Source organism: Oncorhynchus mykiss, chromosome 2 (assembly GCF_057628025.1).
Source record: "Oncorhynchus mykiss isolate SJ-2025 chromosome 2, ASM5762802v1, whole genome shotgun sequence".
NCBI lineage: Eukaryota > Metazoa > Chordata > Actinopteri > Salmoniformes > Salmonidae > Oncorhynchus > Oncorhynchus mykiss.
The window spans coordinates 43,550,556-43,568,911 of NC_143023.1; the positions used below are offsets into that span (position 1 = coordinate 43,550,556).

An 18,356-nucleotide genomic window follows, 5' to 3' on the forward strand; every position below is an offset into this window, starting at 1 on the left:
CAATTTGCTTACTGCCCTAATAAGACCAACAGATGATGCAATCGCCATCGCACTGTCTTATCCCATCTAGACTAGAGGAAAACCTATAGTTGAAGTCGGAAGTTTACATACACTTACGTTGGAACCATTAAAACTTGTTTTTCAACCACTTAACACATTTCTTGTAAACAAACTATCATTTTGGCAAGTCGGATAGGACATCTACTTTGTGCATGACACAAGTAATCTTTCCAACAATTGTTTACAGACAGATTATTTAACTTATCATAATTCCAGTGGGTCAGAAGTTTACATACACTAAGTTGACTGTGTCTTTAAACAGCTTGGGAAATTTCAGAAAATTGCGTCATGGCTTTAGAAGTTTCTGATAGGCAAATCGACACCATTTGAGTAAATTGTATATCCACAGTAAAATGAGTCCTATATCGACATAACCTGAAAGGCCGCTCAACAAGGAAGAATCCACTGCTCCAAATCCGCCTTAAAAAACCTAGACTACGATTTGCAACTGTACATGGGGACAAAGATCATACTTTTTTGAGATATGTCTTCTGGTCTGATGAAACAAAAATAGAACTGTTTGGACATAATGACCATCATTATGTTTGGAGGAAAAAGGGGGATGCTTGCAAGCCGAAGAACACCATCCCAACCGTGAAGCATGGGGGTGGCAGCATCATGTTGTGGGGGTGCTTTGCTGCAGGAGGGACTGGTGGACTTCGCAAAATAGATGGCCTCATTAGGGAGGAAAATTGCGTGCATATATTGAAGTAACATCTTCAATATAACAAAGTAACATCAGTCAGGAAGTTAAAGCTTGGTCGCAAATGGGTCTTCCAAATGGACAATGACCCCAAGCATACTTCCAAAGTTGTGGCAAAATAGTTAAGGACAACAAAGTCAAGGTATTGGAGTGGCCATTACTAAGCCCTGACCTCAATACTATAGAAAATTTGTGGGCAGAACTGAAAAAGCGTGTGCGAGCAAGTAGGCCTACAAACCTGACTCAGTTACACCAGCTCTGTCAGGAGGAATGGGCCAAAATTCACCCAATGTATTGTGGGCAAATTGTGGAAGGCTACCCAAAACATTTGACCCAAGTTCACCAATGCTACTAAATACTAATTGAGTGTATGTAAACTTCTGATCCACTGGGAATGTGATGAAAGGAATAAAAGCTGAAATAAATCATTCTCAATACTATTATTCTGACATTTCACATTCTTAAAATAAATTGGTGATCTTAACTGACCTAAGACAGGGAATTTTTACTAGGATTAAATGTCAGGAATTGTGAAAAACTTTGTTTAAATGTATTTGGCTAAAGGTGTATGTAAACTTCCCACTTCAACTGTATGTCTATTAATGGACCACATCAAATTGGTTCGCTAGCTCAGAACAGATCACTTCAATATGGCTAGTTAACAAACTAACTTTCAGGGGATAAACTAGATGGCTATATCCAAATATTGTTTGATTTGCTTGCCATCTGTAGTGGTGATGACAGCAGTCAAACAGAAAAACATACATTTTTCAAACAACATCAGCTGTTAAACCATATTTCTCTGCTACTTTTCTCTTTCATTTACAACCAGTTGTTTGCATCATTTCTTGTTTTGTTCCTTTTTTTGTGCTTTTAAATTATATTATTAGGCTTTACTTCCCAAGCTTTAAACATCCCAAGGAGCACTGTGCAAGCGATAATATTGAAATGGAAGGAGTATCAGACCACTGCAAATCTACCAAGACCTGGCCGTCCCTCTAAACTTTCAGCTCATACAAGGAGAAGACTGATCAGAGATGCAGCCAAGAGGCCCATGATCACTCTGGATGAACTGCAGAGATCTACAGCTGAGGTGGGAGACTCTGTCCATAGGACAACAATCAGTCCTATATTGCACAAATCTGGCCTTTATGGAAGAGTGGCAAGAAGAAAGCCATTTCTTAAAGATATAATAAAAAGTGTTGTTTAAAGTTTGCCACAAGCCACCTGGGAGACACACCAAACATGTGGAAGAAGGTGCTCTGGTCAGATGAAACCAAAATTGAACTTTTTGGCAACAATGCAAAACGTTATGTTTGGCGTAAAAGCAACACAGCTCACACCATCCCCACTGTCAAAAATGGTGGTGGCAGCATCATGGTTTGGGCCTGCTTTTCTTCAGCAGGGACAGGGAAGATGGTTAAAATTGATGGGAAGATGGATGGAGCCAAATACAGGACCATTCTGGAAGAAAACCTGATGGAGTCTGCAAAAGACCTGAGACTGGGACGGAGATTTGTCTTCCAACAAGACAATGATCCAAAACATAAAGCAAAATCTACAATGGAATGGTTCAAAAATAAACATATCCAGGTGTTAGAATGGCCAAGTCAAAGTCTAGACCTGAATCCAATCGAGAATCTGTGGAAAGAACTGAAAACTGCTGTTCACAAATGCTCTCCATCCAACCTCACTGAGCTCGAGCTGTTTTTCAAGGAGGAATGGGAAAAAATTTCAGTCTCTCGATGTGCAAAACTGATAGAGACATACCCCAAGCGACTTACAGCTGTAATCGCAGCAAAAGGTGGCGCTACAAAGTATTAACTTAAGGGGGCTGAATAATTTTGAACGCCCAATTTTTTAATTTTTGATTTGTTAAAAAAGTTTGAAATATCCAATAAATGTCGTTCCACTTCATGATTGTGTCCCACTTGTTGTTGATTCTTCACAAAAAAATACAGTTTTATATCTTTATGTTTGAAGCCTGAAATGTGGCAAAAGGTCGCAAAGTTCAAGGAGGCCGAATACTTTCGCAAGGCACTGTATATAAAATAAAGCATGATGGCATTGGGCATTTTTTTGTTTTAACATAACATCTCCATTGGACTACTGCTCTCACCGGGAGCTATCGCACTGAGATTAGCCACGCCGTGTCTCTTACATTTTCTGACAAGTGATTTGCCCATGCCAAGCTCTTTCCAAAATCCTAATCTCTGATGAAGCAAGCTAAATGACAAGGTGTTTGCTTAGCTAGCTAGCTATATGGATAGGACACCCTCACATATCTGAATACAGTACATAATCAATTGATGTTAACCGATCATCAAAAGCACGAGTTACTTGTCGTATAACTCTGATCATAGAGCTAAATGTGGAATAATTGGAAATGTATAGTTCTGACTATGCTCTTCAAGAAGTGATGATATTAAAACCAAATAGTTAAAACGTTTATTTAAAAATGCCTTGAAACCCGCAGGTAGTTGTCAATGGTTTTAAACGAGCTGGGGGTCTCCCAGCGGCCAAATCAAATGCTCTAAACCGTATTGTGATAATGACCTATTGCTTACCTACCCATACTCTCAGATCACCTAGGGACTAGGGGTTGATCTAGAAATCAGCCACAGCCTTCTTCAAGTCCTGTACTCACCCCTCTGAAGTTGCTCATGGCCTGGAAGTAGACGAGGTAACTCTTGCGGGGGTCCAGCGGGGTGTTCCAGTAGCCATTGTAGGTGTGGTTGTCCCCCACGGTGAAGGGGCTGACTTCAGGCAAGCTGCTGGGAAGCAGCTCGGCCGTGTAGTAGTTGGGGGTCCCTCTGGCCTGGGCCTCCCCATGGGACATGGGCAGAGGGTAACAGTCCTGAACCCCCAGCTCCCTCTTCACCTTCCTTCCACTCTCCTCCTCTACCACAACCTGGTACGTACTGGTGGAGAGAGAGATGTAAGATGTTTCTCATTAAGTTTGGTCATATAGGGGCATTGGCAAATAATATGTACAGTGCCTTGCGAAAGTATTCGGCCCCCTTGAACTTTGCGACCTTTTGCCACATTTCAGGCTTCAAACATAAAGATATAAAACTGTATTTTTTTTGTGAAGAATCAACAACAAGTGGGACACAATCATGAAGTGGAACGACATTTATTGGATATTTCAAAAAATTTTAACAAATCAAAAACTGAAAAATTGGGCGTGCAAAATTATTCAGACCCTTTACTTTCAGTGCAGCAAACTCTCTCCAGAAGTTCAGTGAGGATCTCTGAATGATCCAATGTTGACCTAAATGACTAATGATGATAAATACAATCCACCTGTGTGTAATCAAGTCTCTGTATAAATGCACCTGCACTGTGATAGTCTCAGAGGTCCGTTAAAAGCGCAGAGAGCATCATGAAGAACAAGGAACACACCAGGCAGGTCCGAGATACTGTTGTGAAGAAGTTTAAAGCCGGATTTGGATACAAAAAGATTTCCCAAGCTTTAAACATCCCAAGGAGCACTGTGCAAGCGATAATATTGAAATGGAAGGAGTATCAGACCACTGCAAATCTACCAAGACCTGGCCGTCCCTCTAAACTTTCAGCTCATACAAGGAGAAGACTGATCAGAGATGCAGCCAAGAGGCCCATGATCACTCTGGATGAACTGCAGAGGTCTACAGCTGAGGAGGGAGACTCTGTCCATAGGACAACAATCAGTCCTATATTGCACAAATCTGGCCTTTATGGAAGAGTGGCAAGAAGAAAGCCATTTCTTAAAGATATCCATAAAAAGTGCCGTTTAAAGTTTGCCACAAGCCACCTGGGAGACACACCAAACATGTGGAAGAAGGTGCTCTGGTCAGATGAAACCAAAATTGAACTTTTTGGCAACAATGCAAAACGTTATGTTTGGCGTAAAAGCAACACAGCTCTTCACCCTGAACACACCATACCCACTGTCAAACATGGTGGTGGCAGCATCATGGTTTGGGCCTGCTTTTCTTCAGCAGGGACAGGGAAGATGGTTAAAATTGATGGGAAGATGGATGGAGCCAAATACAGGACCATTCTGGAAGAAAACCTGATGGAGTCTGCAAAAGACCTGAGACTTGTCTTCCAACAAGACAATGATCCAAAACATAAAGCAAAATCTACAATGGAATGGTTCAAAAATAAACATATCCAGGTGTTAGAATGGCCAAGTCAAAGTCCAGACCTGAATCCAATCGAGAATCTGTGGAAAGAACTGAAAACTGCTGTTCACAAATGCTCTCCATCCAACCTCACTGAGCTCGAGCTGTTTTGCAAGGAGGAATGGGAAAAAAATTCAGTCTCTCGATGTGCAAAACTGATAGAGACATACCCCAAGCGACTTACAGCTGTAATCGCAGCAAAAGGTGGCGCTACAAAGTATTAACTTAAGGGCGCTGAATAATTTTGCACGCCCAATTTTTCAGTTTTTGATTTGTTAAAAAGTTTGACATATCCAATAAATGTCGTTCCACTTCATGATTGTGTCCCACTTGTTGTTGATTCTTCACAAAAAAATACAGTTTTATATCTTTATGTTTGAAGCCTGAAATGTGGCAAAAGTTCGCAAATTTCAAGGGGGCCGAATACTTTCGCAAGGCACTGTATGTGCTGTAAATGTGACATCAAAATGTCTATAAATCGTATATCAAATCAAAGTTTATTTGTCAAGTGTGCCGAATACAACAGTGAAATGCTTACTTACAGGCTCTAACCAATAGTGCAAAAAAGGTATTATGTGAACAATAGGTAAGTAAATAAATAAATAACAGTAAAAAGACAGGCTATATACAGTAGCGAGGCTATGAAAGTAGCGTGGCTACATACAGACACCGGCTAGTCAGGCTGATTGAGGTAGTATGTACAGTGCCTTGCGAAAGTATTCGGCCCCCTTGAACTTTGCGACCTTTTGCCACATTTCAGGCTTCAAACATAAAGATATAAAACTGTATTTTTTTGTGAAGAATCAACAACAAGTGGGACACAATCATGAAGTGGAACGACATTTATTGGATATTTCAAACTTTTTTAACAAATCAAAAACTGAAAAATTGGGCGTGCAAAATTATTCAGCCCCTTTACTTTCAGTGCAGCAAACTCTCTCCAGAAGTTCAGTGAGGATCTCTGAATGATCCAATGTTGACCTAAATGACTAATGATGATAAATACAATCCACCTGTGTGTAATCAAGTCTCCGTATAAATGCACCTGCACTGTGATAGTCTCAGAGGTCCGTTAAAAGCGCAGAGAGCATCATGAAGAACAAGGAACACACCAGGCAGGTCCGAGATACTGTTGTGAAGAAGTTTAAAGCCGGATTTGGATACAAAAATATTTCCCAAGCTTTAAACATCCCAAGGAGCACTGTGCAAGCGATAATATTGAAATGCAAGGAGTATCAGACCACTGCAAATCTACCAAGACCTGGCCGTCCCTCTAAACTTTCAGCTCATACAAGGAGAAGACTGATCAGAGATGCAGCCAAGAGGCCCATGATCACTCTGGATGAACTGCAGAGATCTACAGCTGAGGTGGGAGACTCTGTCCATAGGACAACAATCAGTCCTATATTGCACAAATCTGGCCTTTATGGAAGAGTGGGAAGAAGAAAGCCATTTCTTAAAGATATCCATAAAAAGTGTCGTTTAAAGTTTGCCACAAGCCACCTGGGAGACACACCAAACATGTGGAAGAAGGTGCTCTGGTCAGATGAAACCAAAATTAAACTTTTTGGCAACAATGCAAAACGTTATGTTTGGCATAAAAGCAACACAGCTCATCACTCTGAACACACCATCCCGACTGTCAAACATGGTGGTGGCAGCATCATGGTTTGGGCCTGCTTTTCTTCAGCAGGGACAGGGAAGATGGTTAAAATTGATGGGAAGATGGATGGAGCCAAATACAGGACCATTCTGGAAGAAAACCTGATGGAGTCTGCAAAAGACCTGAGACTGGGACGGAGATTTGTCTTCCAACAAGACAATGATCCAAAACATAAAGCAAAATCTACAATGGAATGGTTCAAAAATAAACATATCCAGGTGTTAGAATGGCCAAGTCAAAGTCCAGACCTGAATCCAATCGAGAATCTGTGGAAAGAACTGAAAACTGCTGTTCACAAATGCTCTCCATCCAACCTCACTGAGCTCGAGCTGTTTTGCAAGGAGGAATGGGAAAAAATGTCAGTCTCTCGATGTGCAAAACTGATAGAGACATACCTAAAGCGACTTACAGCTGTAGTCGCAGCAAAAGGTGGCGCTACAAAGTATTCACTTAAGGGGGCTGAATAATTTTGCACGCCCAATTTTTCAGTTTTTGATTTGTTAAAAAAGTTTGAAATATCCAATAAATGTCGTTCCACTTCATGATTGTGTCCCACTTGTTGTTGATTCTTCACAAAAAAATACAGTTTTATATCTTTATGTTTGAAGCCTGAAATGTGGCAAAAGGTCGCAAAGTTCAAGGGGGCCGAATACTTTCGCAAGGCACTGTACATGTAGATATGGTTAAAGTGACTAAGCATATATGATGAAGAGAGAGTAGCAGTAGCGTAAAAAGAGTCATTGGCGGGTGGTGGGTGGCAGGACACAATGCAGATAGCCCGGTTAGCCAATGTGCGGGAGCACTGGTTGGTCGGCCCAATTGAGGTAGTATGTACATGAAGGTATAGTTAAAGTGACTATGCATATATGATAAACAGAGAGTAGCAGCAGCGTAAAAAGAGGGGTTGGGGGTCACACAATGCAAATGCATATATTTATGTGTGTGCGTGTCTGTTGCTGTTGTGTTCTCACGTGACGGGTGCTCCCCTGCCCAGGGCGGGGCGAAGCAACACAGTGATCGTGCTCTCTGTTTCACTCAGAGGGGACAGCATGTCTCCATAGTCAAACATTGGAGCTGAGGAGGCAGAGCACAGGAGTACAGACAATGTTATATTATATAGCAATTCGACTGACCTTGTAATAAACAAGATGATATACATACGCACACACAAACACACTTATTCACATGCTCACAAACACACATACATACTCTCACGCCACACACTCACACACACACACACACGCGGACATACACACATGCACACAGACACATCCTTCATCAGTCCCCTTTAAAACCAGCTGAACTGTGTCTATCCACACATCCTATCTAATAAACATACAGGCTCTTTCCCTATTCTCTCATAAAAGGTCTGCAGCCCAAACTAATCTTGTGAGTCACTGTTCCCACAGAAATGTCCCTCCAGAATTTCCATACGTTCTGGTTGTCTTGGATACCGAGTGCAATTAAAAGTCCTGGAAGTGGAGGACAAATAGTAGGAGCTTCTCATTTAAAGGGATTTGGCCAAAGCTGCGTTTCTCCCAGGAGATGCCTCCTGCACAGCGTGTCTTTAATATCCCTAGTCAATTAGTGAAGGGGAGAAAAGGTAAACTATTACGGAGAAATGAATGATTATGGTATAAAGAAATAGGATTTGAAAAATTGCAGCTAGCTGAAAAAGCTGCCTTCAATTAAAGTGAGGTGTTTAATAAGTGTTTATTTCATTCACACGTAACAAAAGCTCTAGCGTGTTACAAAGAGTGTGAGTTGTTTGATGTCAGTAAGGTGTTGATCGGTTGGGAGTAGGTTTTGAGGGGATTTATTGGAGTAAGTTCATTGGAGATAAAGTAAAAATTAGCTTGAGGGTTGTGTACAGTTCAGTGTGTGCTCTGTGGTAGTTCACTCTGGAAGACTGTAGAAGGCAGACTCTGTGGCTGTCTTAGTAGGGGTGCGTGTACATTATGTGGAGTTCATTATAAGCGCTGTAAGCTAGTTGTCAACGTAGCAATGAGAGATGTTCCGGACAAGTGAATGTTCTGTACTGTAGGCCATTCAAGGGGGTATGGAGGGGGAGGATGACACATAATGGCTTTTGGACTCTCTCTATGGCCATATACCAGCAGGTCCTTGTCTGACATACAGCCACCAAAGAGTGATTCAGCTGTAAATCTTTAATTAAAGAACTCTCCTTTGCATGGAGACACACTCATACACCCACTGAGAGAGAGAGAGAGAGAGAGAGAGAGAGAGAGAGAGAGAGAGAGAGAGAGAGAGACAGAGAACGGGTCACAACTCCTGCAGCTCTGTCGCACGCTGGGTATGTACATAGTCAACGGTAGGCTTCGAGGGGACTCCTATGGTAGGTACACCTATAGCTCATCTCTTGGCAGTAGTACTGTAGACTACTTTATCACTGACCTCAACCCAGAGTCTCTCAGAGCGTTCACAGTCAGCCCACTGACACCCCTATCAGACCACAGCAAAATCACAGTCTACTTAAACAGAGAAATACTCAATCATGAGGCATCAAAGCCAAAGGAACTGAGTAACATTAAGAAATGCTATAGATGGAAGGAATGCAGTTTGGAAACCTACCAAAAAACAATTAGGCAACAACAAATTCAATCCCTTTTAGACAATTACCTGGGTAAAACGTTCCACTGTAATAGTGAAGGTGTAAACTTGGCAGTAGAAAATCTTAACAGTATATTTGACCTCTCAGCTTCCCTATCAAATCTAAGAATCTCAAATAGAAAACCGAAGAAAATTAACAATAATGACAAATGGTTTGATGAAGAATGCAAAAATCTAAGAAAGAAATTGAGAAACCTTCTCCAACCAAAAACATAGAGACCCGGAAAACCTGAGTCTACGCCTTCACAATGGTGAATCACTAAAACAATACAGAAATACACTACGGAAAAAGAAGGAACAGCATGTCAGAAATCAGCTCATTGCAATTGAAGAATCCATAGACTCTAACCACTTCTGGGAAAATTGGAAAACACTAAACAAACAACAACACGAAGAATTATCTATCCAAAATGGAGATGTATGGGTAAACCACATCTCCAATCTTTTTGGCTCTATAACAAAGAATAAAGAGCAAAAACATATACATGATCAAATACAGATCTTAGAATCAACTATTAAAGACTACCAGAACCCACTGGATTCTCCAATTACATTGAATGAGTTACAGGACAAAATAAAAACCCTCCAACCCAAAAAGGCCTGTGGTGTTGATGATATCCTCAATGAAATTATCAAATATACAGACAACAAATTCCAATTGGCTATACTAAAACTCTTTAACATCACACTTAGCTCTGGCATCTTCCCCAATATTTGGAACCAAGGACTGATCACCCCAATCCACAAAAGTGGAGACAAATTTGACCCCAATAACTACCGTGGAATATGTGTCAACAGTAACCTTGGGAAAATCCTCTGCATTATTATTAACAGCAGACTCGTACATTTCCTCAATGAAAACAATGTACTGAGCAAATGTCAAATTGGATTTTTACCAAATTACCGTACAACAGACCATGTATTCACCCTGCACACCCTAATTGACAACCAAACAAACCAAAACAAAGGCAAAGTCTTCTCATGCTTTGTTGATTTCAAAAAAGCCTTTGACTCAATCTGGCATGAGGGTCTGCTATACAAACTGATGGAAAGTGGTGTTGGGGGTAAAACATACGACATTATAAAATCCATGTACACAAACAACAAGTGTGCGGTTAAAATTGGCAAAAAACACACACATTTCTTCACACAGGGTCGTGGGGTTAGACAGGGATGCAGCTTAAGCCCCACCCTCTTCAACATATATATCAACGAATTGGCGCGGGCACTAGAAAAGTCTGCAGCACCCGGCCTCCCCCTGCTAGAATCCGAAGTCAAATGTCTGCTGTTTGCCGATGATCTGGTGCTTCTGTCACCAACCAAGGAGGGGCTACAGCAGCACCTAGATCTTACGCACAGATTCTGTCAGACCTGGGCCTTGACAGTAAATCTCAGTAAGACCAAAATAATGGTGTTCAGTCACCAGGACCACAAATACAAATTCCATCTAGACACTGTTGCCCTAGAGCACACAAAAAACTATACATACCTTGGCCTAAACATCAGCGCCACAGGTAACTTCCACAAAGCTGTGAACGATCTGAGAGACAAGGCAAGAAGGGCATTCTATGCCATCAAAAGAAACATAAATTTCAACATACCAATTAGGATTTGGCTAAAAATACTTGAATCAGTCATAGAGCCCATTGCCCTTTATGGTTGTGAGGTCTGGGGTCCGCTCACCAACCAAGACTTCACAAAATGGGACAAACACCAAATTGAGACTCTGCACGCAGAATTCTGCAAAAATATCCTCCGTGTACAACGTAGAACACCAAATAATGCATGCAGAGCAGAATTAGGCCGATACCCACTAATTATCAAAATCCAGAAAAGAGCCGTTAAATTCTACAACCACCTAAAAGGAAGCGATTCACAAACCTTCCATAACAAAGCCATCACCTACAGAGAGATGAACCTGGAGAAGAGTCCCCTAAGCAAGCTGGTCCTGGGGCTCTGTTCACAAACACAAACACACCCTACAGAGCCCCAGGACAACAGCACAATTAGACCCAACCAAATCATGAGAAAACAAAAAGATAATTACTTAACACATTGGAAAGAATTAACAAAAAAACAGAGCAAACTAGAATGCTATTTGGCCCTACACAGAGAGTACACAGCGGCAGAATACCTGACCACTGTGACTGACCCAAAATTAAGGAAAGCTTTGACTATGTACAGACTCAGTGAGCATAGCCTTGCTATTGAGAAAGGCCGCCGTAGGCAGACATGGCTCTCAAGAGAAGACAGGCTATGTGCTCACTGCCCACAAAATGAGGTGGAAACTGAGCTGCACTTCCTAACCTCCTGCCCAATGTATGACCATATTAGAGAGACATATTTCCCTCAGATTACACAGATCCACAAAGAATTCGAAAACAAATCCAATTTTGAAAAACTCCCATATCTACTGGGTGAAATTCCACAGTGTGCCATCACAGCAGCAAGATTTGTGACCTGTTGCCATGAGAAAAGGGCAACCAGTGAAGAACACACACCATTGTAAATACAACCCATATTTATGCTTATTTATTTTATATTGTGTCCTTTAACCATTTGTACATTGTTAAAACACTGTATATATATATATAATATGACATTTGAAATGTCTTTACTGTTTTGAAACCTCTGTATGTGTAATGTTTACTGTTAATTTTTGTTGTTTTTCACTTTATATATTCACTTTGTATGTTGTCTACCTGTCTACCATGTTTCCCATGCCAATAAAGCCCTTGAATTGAATTGAATTGAATTGAGAGAGACAGCGAGAGAGACAGAGAGAGAGAGAGAGAAGCATTGAGGTTTCCTCTGAGGTGTTTTTATTCCTGCCTTTACACAGGTAAACATGCATCATTAAAAGTGAATGGAACCACCAGGGATGGATTTCCCTCTTCAGTAATAAGCTCAGAGTCTGTCTCTCTCTCAGCTGGGAGATGCTGCATGGTCACATGAAGATAGCACTGCATCTATCCTTACACATAACAACCGTTGTTTCCTCTCTGCTGTTTGTGCTTTGTTGTGTGCGATGAAAGGGTGTCAATCCTTTTGAGAGGATGGGAGAGGTAGTACTTCTATTCTTGGAGGAGTTGTTTTGCCACTGCAAGAGGATAAAGCAACTGAGGTTGAAAGTCAAATTTCAGACCCTGATAATAGCACAGAGTGAGTGAAACCTACTATAGCTAGCTACACAACTGCACAAGCACAGACAGTCTTCAGTGATATACCTCGGATAGAGAGACCGCAGTATTGGGAATCTATGAAATTGATGAGAGACAATAACCAAATAGAAAAGGACATGACATTGGTATCTTTTCCTCTGATGGATACAAAGGAATGAATTAGTCTATCTCACAACATTCACTTGAGACCCAGAGGAGTTGTGATTACAACAGCCATGTGCAATATCAATTAACATATTGCTGTAACACCCTTCAGACATACACTACATGACCAAAAGTATGTGGAAACCTGCTCATCGAACATGTCATTCCAATATCATGGGCATTACTATGTAGTTGGTCCCATTTTTTCTTTAACAGCCTCTACTCTTCTGGGAAAACCTTCCAATAGATGTTGGAACATTGCTGCGGGGACTTGCTTCCATTCAGCCATGAGCATCAGTGAGGTCAGATACTGATGTTGGGTGATTAGGCCTGGCTGGCAGTTAGCGTTCCAATTCTTCCCAAAGGTGTTTGATGGGGTTGAGGTCAGGGCTCTGTGCAGGCCAGACAAGTTCTTCCACACCAATCTCGACAAACCATTTCTGTATGGACCTCACTTTGTGCACAGGGGCATTGTCATGCTGAACCAGGAAAGGGCCTTCCCCAAACTGCTGCGACAAAGTTGGAAGTGGAGAATCATCTAGAATGTCATTGTATGCTGTAGTGTTAAGATTTCCCTTCACTGGAACTAAGGGGCCTGAACCATGAATAACAGCCCCAGACCATTATTCCTCCTCCACCAAACTTTGCAGTTGGCAATCTGCATTCGGGCAGGTAGCGGTCTCCTGGCATCTGCCAAACCCAGATTTGTCAGTCGGAATGCCTAATGGTGTGTTCTAAATTCTGTTATGAATTTTGCAGGAAGAGTAGCTACTGCCTTAGCAGCAGCTAATGGGGATCCATAATGAATACAAATTCAAATGGTGAAGCATGATTCATCACTCCAGAGTACGCGTTCCCACTGCTCCAGTGTTGAATTGCGGCATGCTTTACACCACTCCAGCCAATGTTTGGCATTACGCATGGTGATCTTCGGCTTGTGTGCGGCTGTTCGGCCATGGAAACCCATTTCATGAAGCTCCTGACGAACAGTTCTTGTGCTGATGTTGCTTCCAGAGGTGGTTTGGAACTCAGTAGTGAGTGTTGCAACCAAGGACAGATGATTTTTAATCTCTACACGCTTCCGTTCTCTACCAGTGCCGTTCTGTGAGATTGTGTGGCCTACCACGGTTGAGCCTTTGATGCGCCTAGACATTTTCACTTCACAATAACAGCACTTACAGTTGACGTGGGAATCTCTAGCAGGGCCGAAATTTGACAAACTGACTCGTTGGAAAGTTGGCATCCATGACAGTGCCACGTTGAAAGTCACTGAGCTCATCAGTAAGGCGATTCTACACCCAATGTTTGTCTATGACTGTGTGCTTGATTTTATATACCTGTCAGCAACTGGTGTGGCTGAAATAGCCAAACCCACAAATTTGGAGGGGTGTCCACATCCTTTTATATATACGTATATAGTGTATTTACAGACTCCTGTTATATCCTTCAGACAGTTGATGTTCAACTTTGATGCAAGCTAGGTACAAAGGTTGACATGACACACACATGGACACGCACTCTACACACACACGCACACATGGATTTTGTATTGTAGATACAGTGCATTCGGAAGTATTCAGACCCTTTGCCTCTTTCCAAATGTTGTTATGTTACAGCCTTATTCTAAATTGGATTCAATTGTTTTTTTTACCCTCATTAATCTGCACACAATATCCCAAAATGAAAAAGCAAAAATAGGTTTTAAGAAATGTTTGCAAATGTCAAAAAAAAAACTGAAGTGTTACATTTACATAAAGTATTCGGACCCTTTACTTTGTTGAAGATCCTTTGGCAGCGATTACAGGCATATCTGTATTTGGGGAGTTTCTTCCATTCTTCTCGGCAGATCCTCAAGCTCTGTCAGGTTGGATGGGGAGAGTCGTGGACACAGCTACTTTCAGGTCTCTCCAGAAATGAAAGAGAAATGCAATCAGGTTCAAGTCTGGGCTCTGACATTCAGAGACCTGTCCCGAAGCCACTCCTGCAGTGTGTTGGTTGTGTGCTTAGAGTCGTTGTTCTGTTGGAAGGTGAACCTTTGCACCAGTCTGAGATCCTGAGCGCTCTGGAGCAGGTTTTCATTAAGGGTCTCTCTGTACTCTCTCTGTGCTCCATTCATCGTTCCCTTGATCCTGACTAGTCTCCCAGTCCCTGTCACTGAAAAACATCCCCACAGCATAAGGCTGCCACAACCATGCTTCACCTTAGGGACATTGCCAGGTTTCCTCCAGACGTGACATTTAGCATTCAGGCCAAAGAATTCAATATTGGTTTCATCAGACCAGATACTAGCCATCCCGGATCCGGGATCGTGAGTACAGCCTCAAGCTCATTACCATAACTCAACGTTAACTATTCATGAAAATCGCAAATGAAATGAAATAAATATGCTAGCTCTGAAGCTTAGCCTTTTGTTAACAACACTGTCATCTCAGATTTTCAAAATATGCTTTTCAACCATAGCAAAACAAGCATTTGTGTAACAGTATTGATAACTAGCGTAGCATTTAGCGTAGCATTGAACGGGCAACATTTTCACAAAAACAAGAAAAGCACTCAAATAAAATAATTTACCTTTGAAGAACTTCGGATGTTTTCAATGAGGAGACTCTCAGATAGATAGCAAATTTTCAGTTTTTCCAAAAAGATTCTTTGTGTATTAGAAATCGCTCCGTTTCGTACATCACGTTTGGCTACCAAAAACAAACGAAAATTCAGTCATCAAAACGCCGAACTTTTTTCAAAATTAACTCCATAATATCGACTGAAACATGGCAAACGTTGTTTAGAATCAATCCTCAAGGTGATTTTCACATATCTCTTCGATGATATATCGTTCGTGGAAGTCTGGTTTCTCCTCTCTATCAAATGGAAAAATACTTGCACCTGGCGTTTGCGCACCAATTTCGACGCAGGACACCAGGCGGACACCTGGTAAATGTAGTCTCTTATGGTCAATCTTCCAATGATATGCCTACAAATACGTCACAATGCTGCCGACACCTTGGGGAAACGGCAGAAAGTGTAAGCTCATTCCTGTCGCATTAACAGCCATATAAGGAGACAATGGAAAACAGCGCCTCAGAATTTTTGCTCACTTCCAGTTTGAAGTTTAATCTTGGTTTCGCCTGTAGCATCAGTTCTGGGGCACTCACAGACAATATCTTTGCAGATTTGGAAACGTCAGAGTGTTTTCTTTCCAAAGCTTATCAGCTGATAGCTGATATGCATAGTCGAGCATCTTTTCGTGACAAAATATTGCGCTTAAAACGGGAACGTTTTTCATCCAAAAATGAAATACTGCCCCCAGAGGTTCAAGAGGTTAATCTTGTTTCTCTTGGTATGAGAGTCCTTTGGTGGAGTGCTGCAGAGATGGTTGCCCTTCTGGAAGGTTCTCCCATTTCCACAGAGGAACTCTGGAGCTCTGTCAGAGTGACTATCGGGTTCTTCGTCACCTCCCTAAGCAAGGCACTTCTCCCTCAATTGCTCAGTTTGGCCGGGTGGCCAGCTCTAGGAAGGTTCCAAACTTCTTCCATTAAGAATGATGGAGGACACTGTCTTCTTGGGGACCTTCAATGCTGCATAAATGTGTTGGTACCCTTCACCAGATCTGTGCCTCGACACAATCCTGTCTTGGAGCTCTACGCACAATTCATTCGACCTCATGACTTGGTTTTTGCTCTGACATGCATTGTTGACTGTGGGAACTTATATAGACAGGTGTGTGCCCTTCCAAATTACGTCCAATCAATTTAATTTACCACAGGTAGATTCCCATCAAGTTGTAGAAACTTCTCTGATCAATGGAAATAGGATGCATCTGAGCAAAAAATGTTGTATCATTGCAAAGGGTCTGCATACTTATGTAAGTAAGATATGTCTGTTTTTTATATTTAATACATTTGCCAACATTTCTTAAAACCTGTTTTCGATTGTCATTGTATTGTCTGTAGATTGATGACGAAAAAATACATGTAATCCATTTTTGAATAATGCTGGGAAGGGGTCTGAAAACTTTCCGAATGCACTGTAAATGGGGCAGCAGGTAGCCTAGTTGGGCCAGTAACCGAAAGGTTCCTGGATCGAATCCCCGAGCTGACAGGATAAGAATCTGTCGTTCTGCCCACTGTTCCCCGGTAGGCCGTCATTGTAAATGAGAATTTGTTCTTAACTGACTTGCCTAGTTAAATAAAGGTTAGAAACTGCCTTAATGTTGCTGGACCCCAGGGATCCTCAATGCAAATGGATAGACAAACATTCAAGTGTGAACACATACACCTGCAGTTGTACACACACATCGACACTCACCAGAAATGTTGGTGGTGATCTCAGTTAGGGCGGTCTGGCCGAAGCCCTTGGTTGTGCGAGCACGGACAGAAATCAGATATGTAGTGCCAGGGTGAAGGTTGGAGAACATGTGATAGGTCTCGTTCCTCAGCTTCGACACTGTTCTCCTAGGTCCTGGCACATTGATGCCTGGGTCAGACGACTCAATGCTCTGATAGCTGATCTGTGGACAGATAAATACAAAAAAGACACCAGAATGATTCATATAGCAATTATTTCTGAGAACAGGAGTTATTTACTTTGTGGAGCAACTACCTTTTAACTTTTGTTCAATTGATTTTCTCTGAGGATTCACATCTGACTTTGAAAATTGTGCTTCTGCTCTAAGTCAATGTACTTAATGGTAATGTTGCTTTTCAAATCAAATTGTATTAATCACGTGCTTAGTAAACAACACAGTGTGTACAATGCAGAGAGTAAGAAAATAGAGAAATAATAGAAAAGTAAAACATGTAATAATAAAAGTAATAATAGTATATAAGTATATAACTTGGCTACACTGAGTCGATGTGCAGGGGTACAAGGTAATTGAGGTAGACATGTACATATAACTAGAAATAAAGTGACAGAAATAGTAGCAGCAGGAAATGTGATCCAGTCCAGTGTAATGCTGTTATTTTTTCATGAAAGCAGAATCATTTTCAAACCGTTATTGTTTTGTGTGTTTACAGATTTCCCAACAATAACAAGATGTTAATGATTTTGTTTGGCTTGCTCATCCATTCATAATGGTCAAGCCTGAAGGACATTCATGCTAATATGGAAATGTGTTCTGTGTGAAATATTGATGCTGTTGGAAGCAATTTTTTCCCCACGAGTCAAACTGTCTTATGGGATTCCACCCATGTGGCGTCAGAGAGTAATGTAAAAACTGGGAATGTTAAATAACACAGACACGCCTTGCTTCCCACTGACTTGAACCAAACTATTGACTATGCAGATTATTTTAAGAGCACGATATGCCCATGCAGGCATGGTAACTGTGAAGACAGCCAATGACTGTACACAGTACACACAGATGTGTTCCTCATAAAAAAGCCAACAAAAAAGCAGATAATAGCTTTCAGAAAGAGCAAAGAGGACCAAGGAGGGGCTTGTGAGGCTGGAGTTATGGCGATTGATGGGCTCAGGGAGACTGGTCAAAGCTTTAATGGGAGAGAAATTAAGAGGATTCCTTCTGCGGCTCTGTCTAAAGCTCTCTTTGTCAGCTCAGAGAGATCAGGACGCTACTGGAAGAAAATCCATCCACTTTATATGTCAAACCACAAATCCCATTTAATAATATCCTCCTTGAGATGACATTGAAATAGAGAGGGCTGGGTGAAAGCTTGAGGCTGGTATAGGTAATACTGTAATGAGCCCCTACCATAGGTGAAGACAAAATTAGCATGAATAAATTAGTGCTAATAAATGAGGGTGAAAAATGTGATGATGCATGGCAGTGCTACAGTATATGCTGA

At 41.5% G+C, this 18,356-nt stretch overlaps 1 protein-coding gene across 4 annotated transcripts in view; it reads right to left on the reverse strand.

Moving 5' to 3' along the window:
- The window catches only part of LOC110490335 (receptor-type tyrosine-protein phosphatase U), a 322,183-nt gene that overhangs the window by 109,221 nt on the left and 194,606 nt on the right, over nucleotides 1-18,356 (reverse strand). For all 4 annotated transcript variants that reach the window (XM_021563683.3, XM_021563669.3, XM_090200408.1 and 1 more), the window contains exons 10-12: nucleotides 16,858-17,059; nucleotides 7,567-7,669; nucleotides 3,411-3,684 (exon numbers count right to left, since the gene is read on the reverse strand). In XM_021563683.3, the coding sequence (XP_021419358.3) occupies nucleotides 3,411-3,684; nucleotides 7,567-7,669; nucleotides 16,858-17,059 (579 nt within the window). The remainder of the gene's footprint in view (nucleotides 1-3,410; nucleotides 3,685-7,566; nucleotides 7,670-16,857; nucleotides 17,060-18,356) is intronic.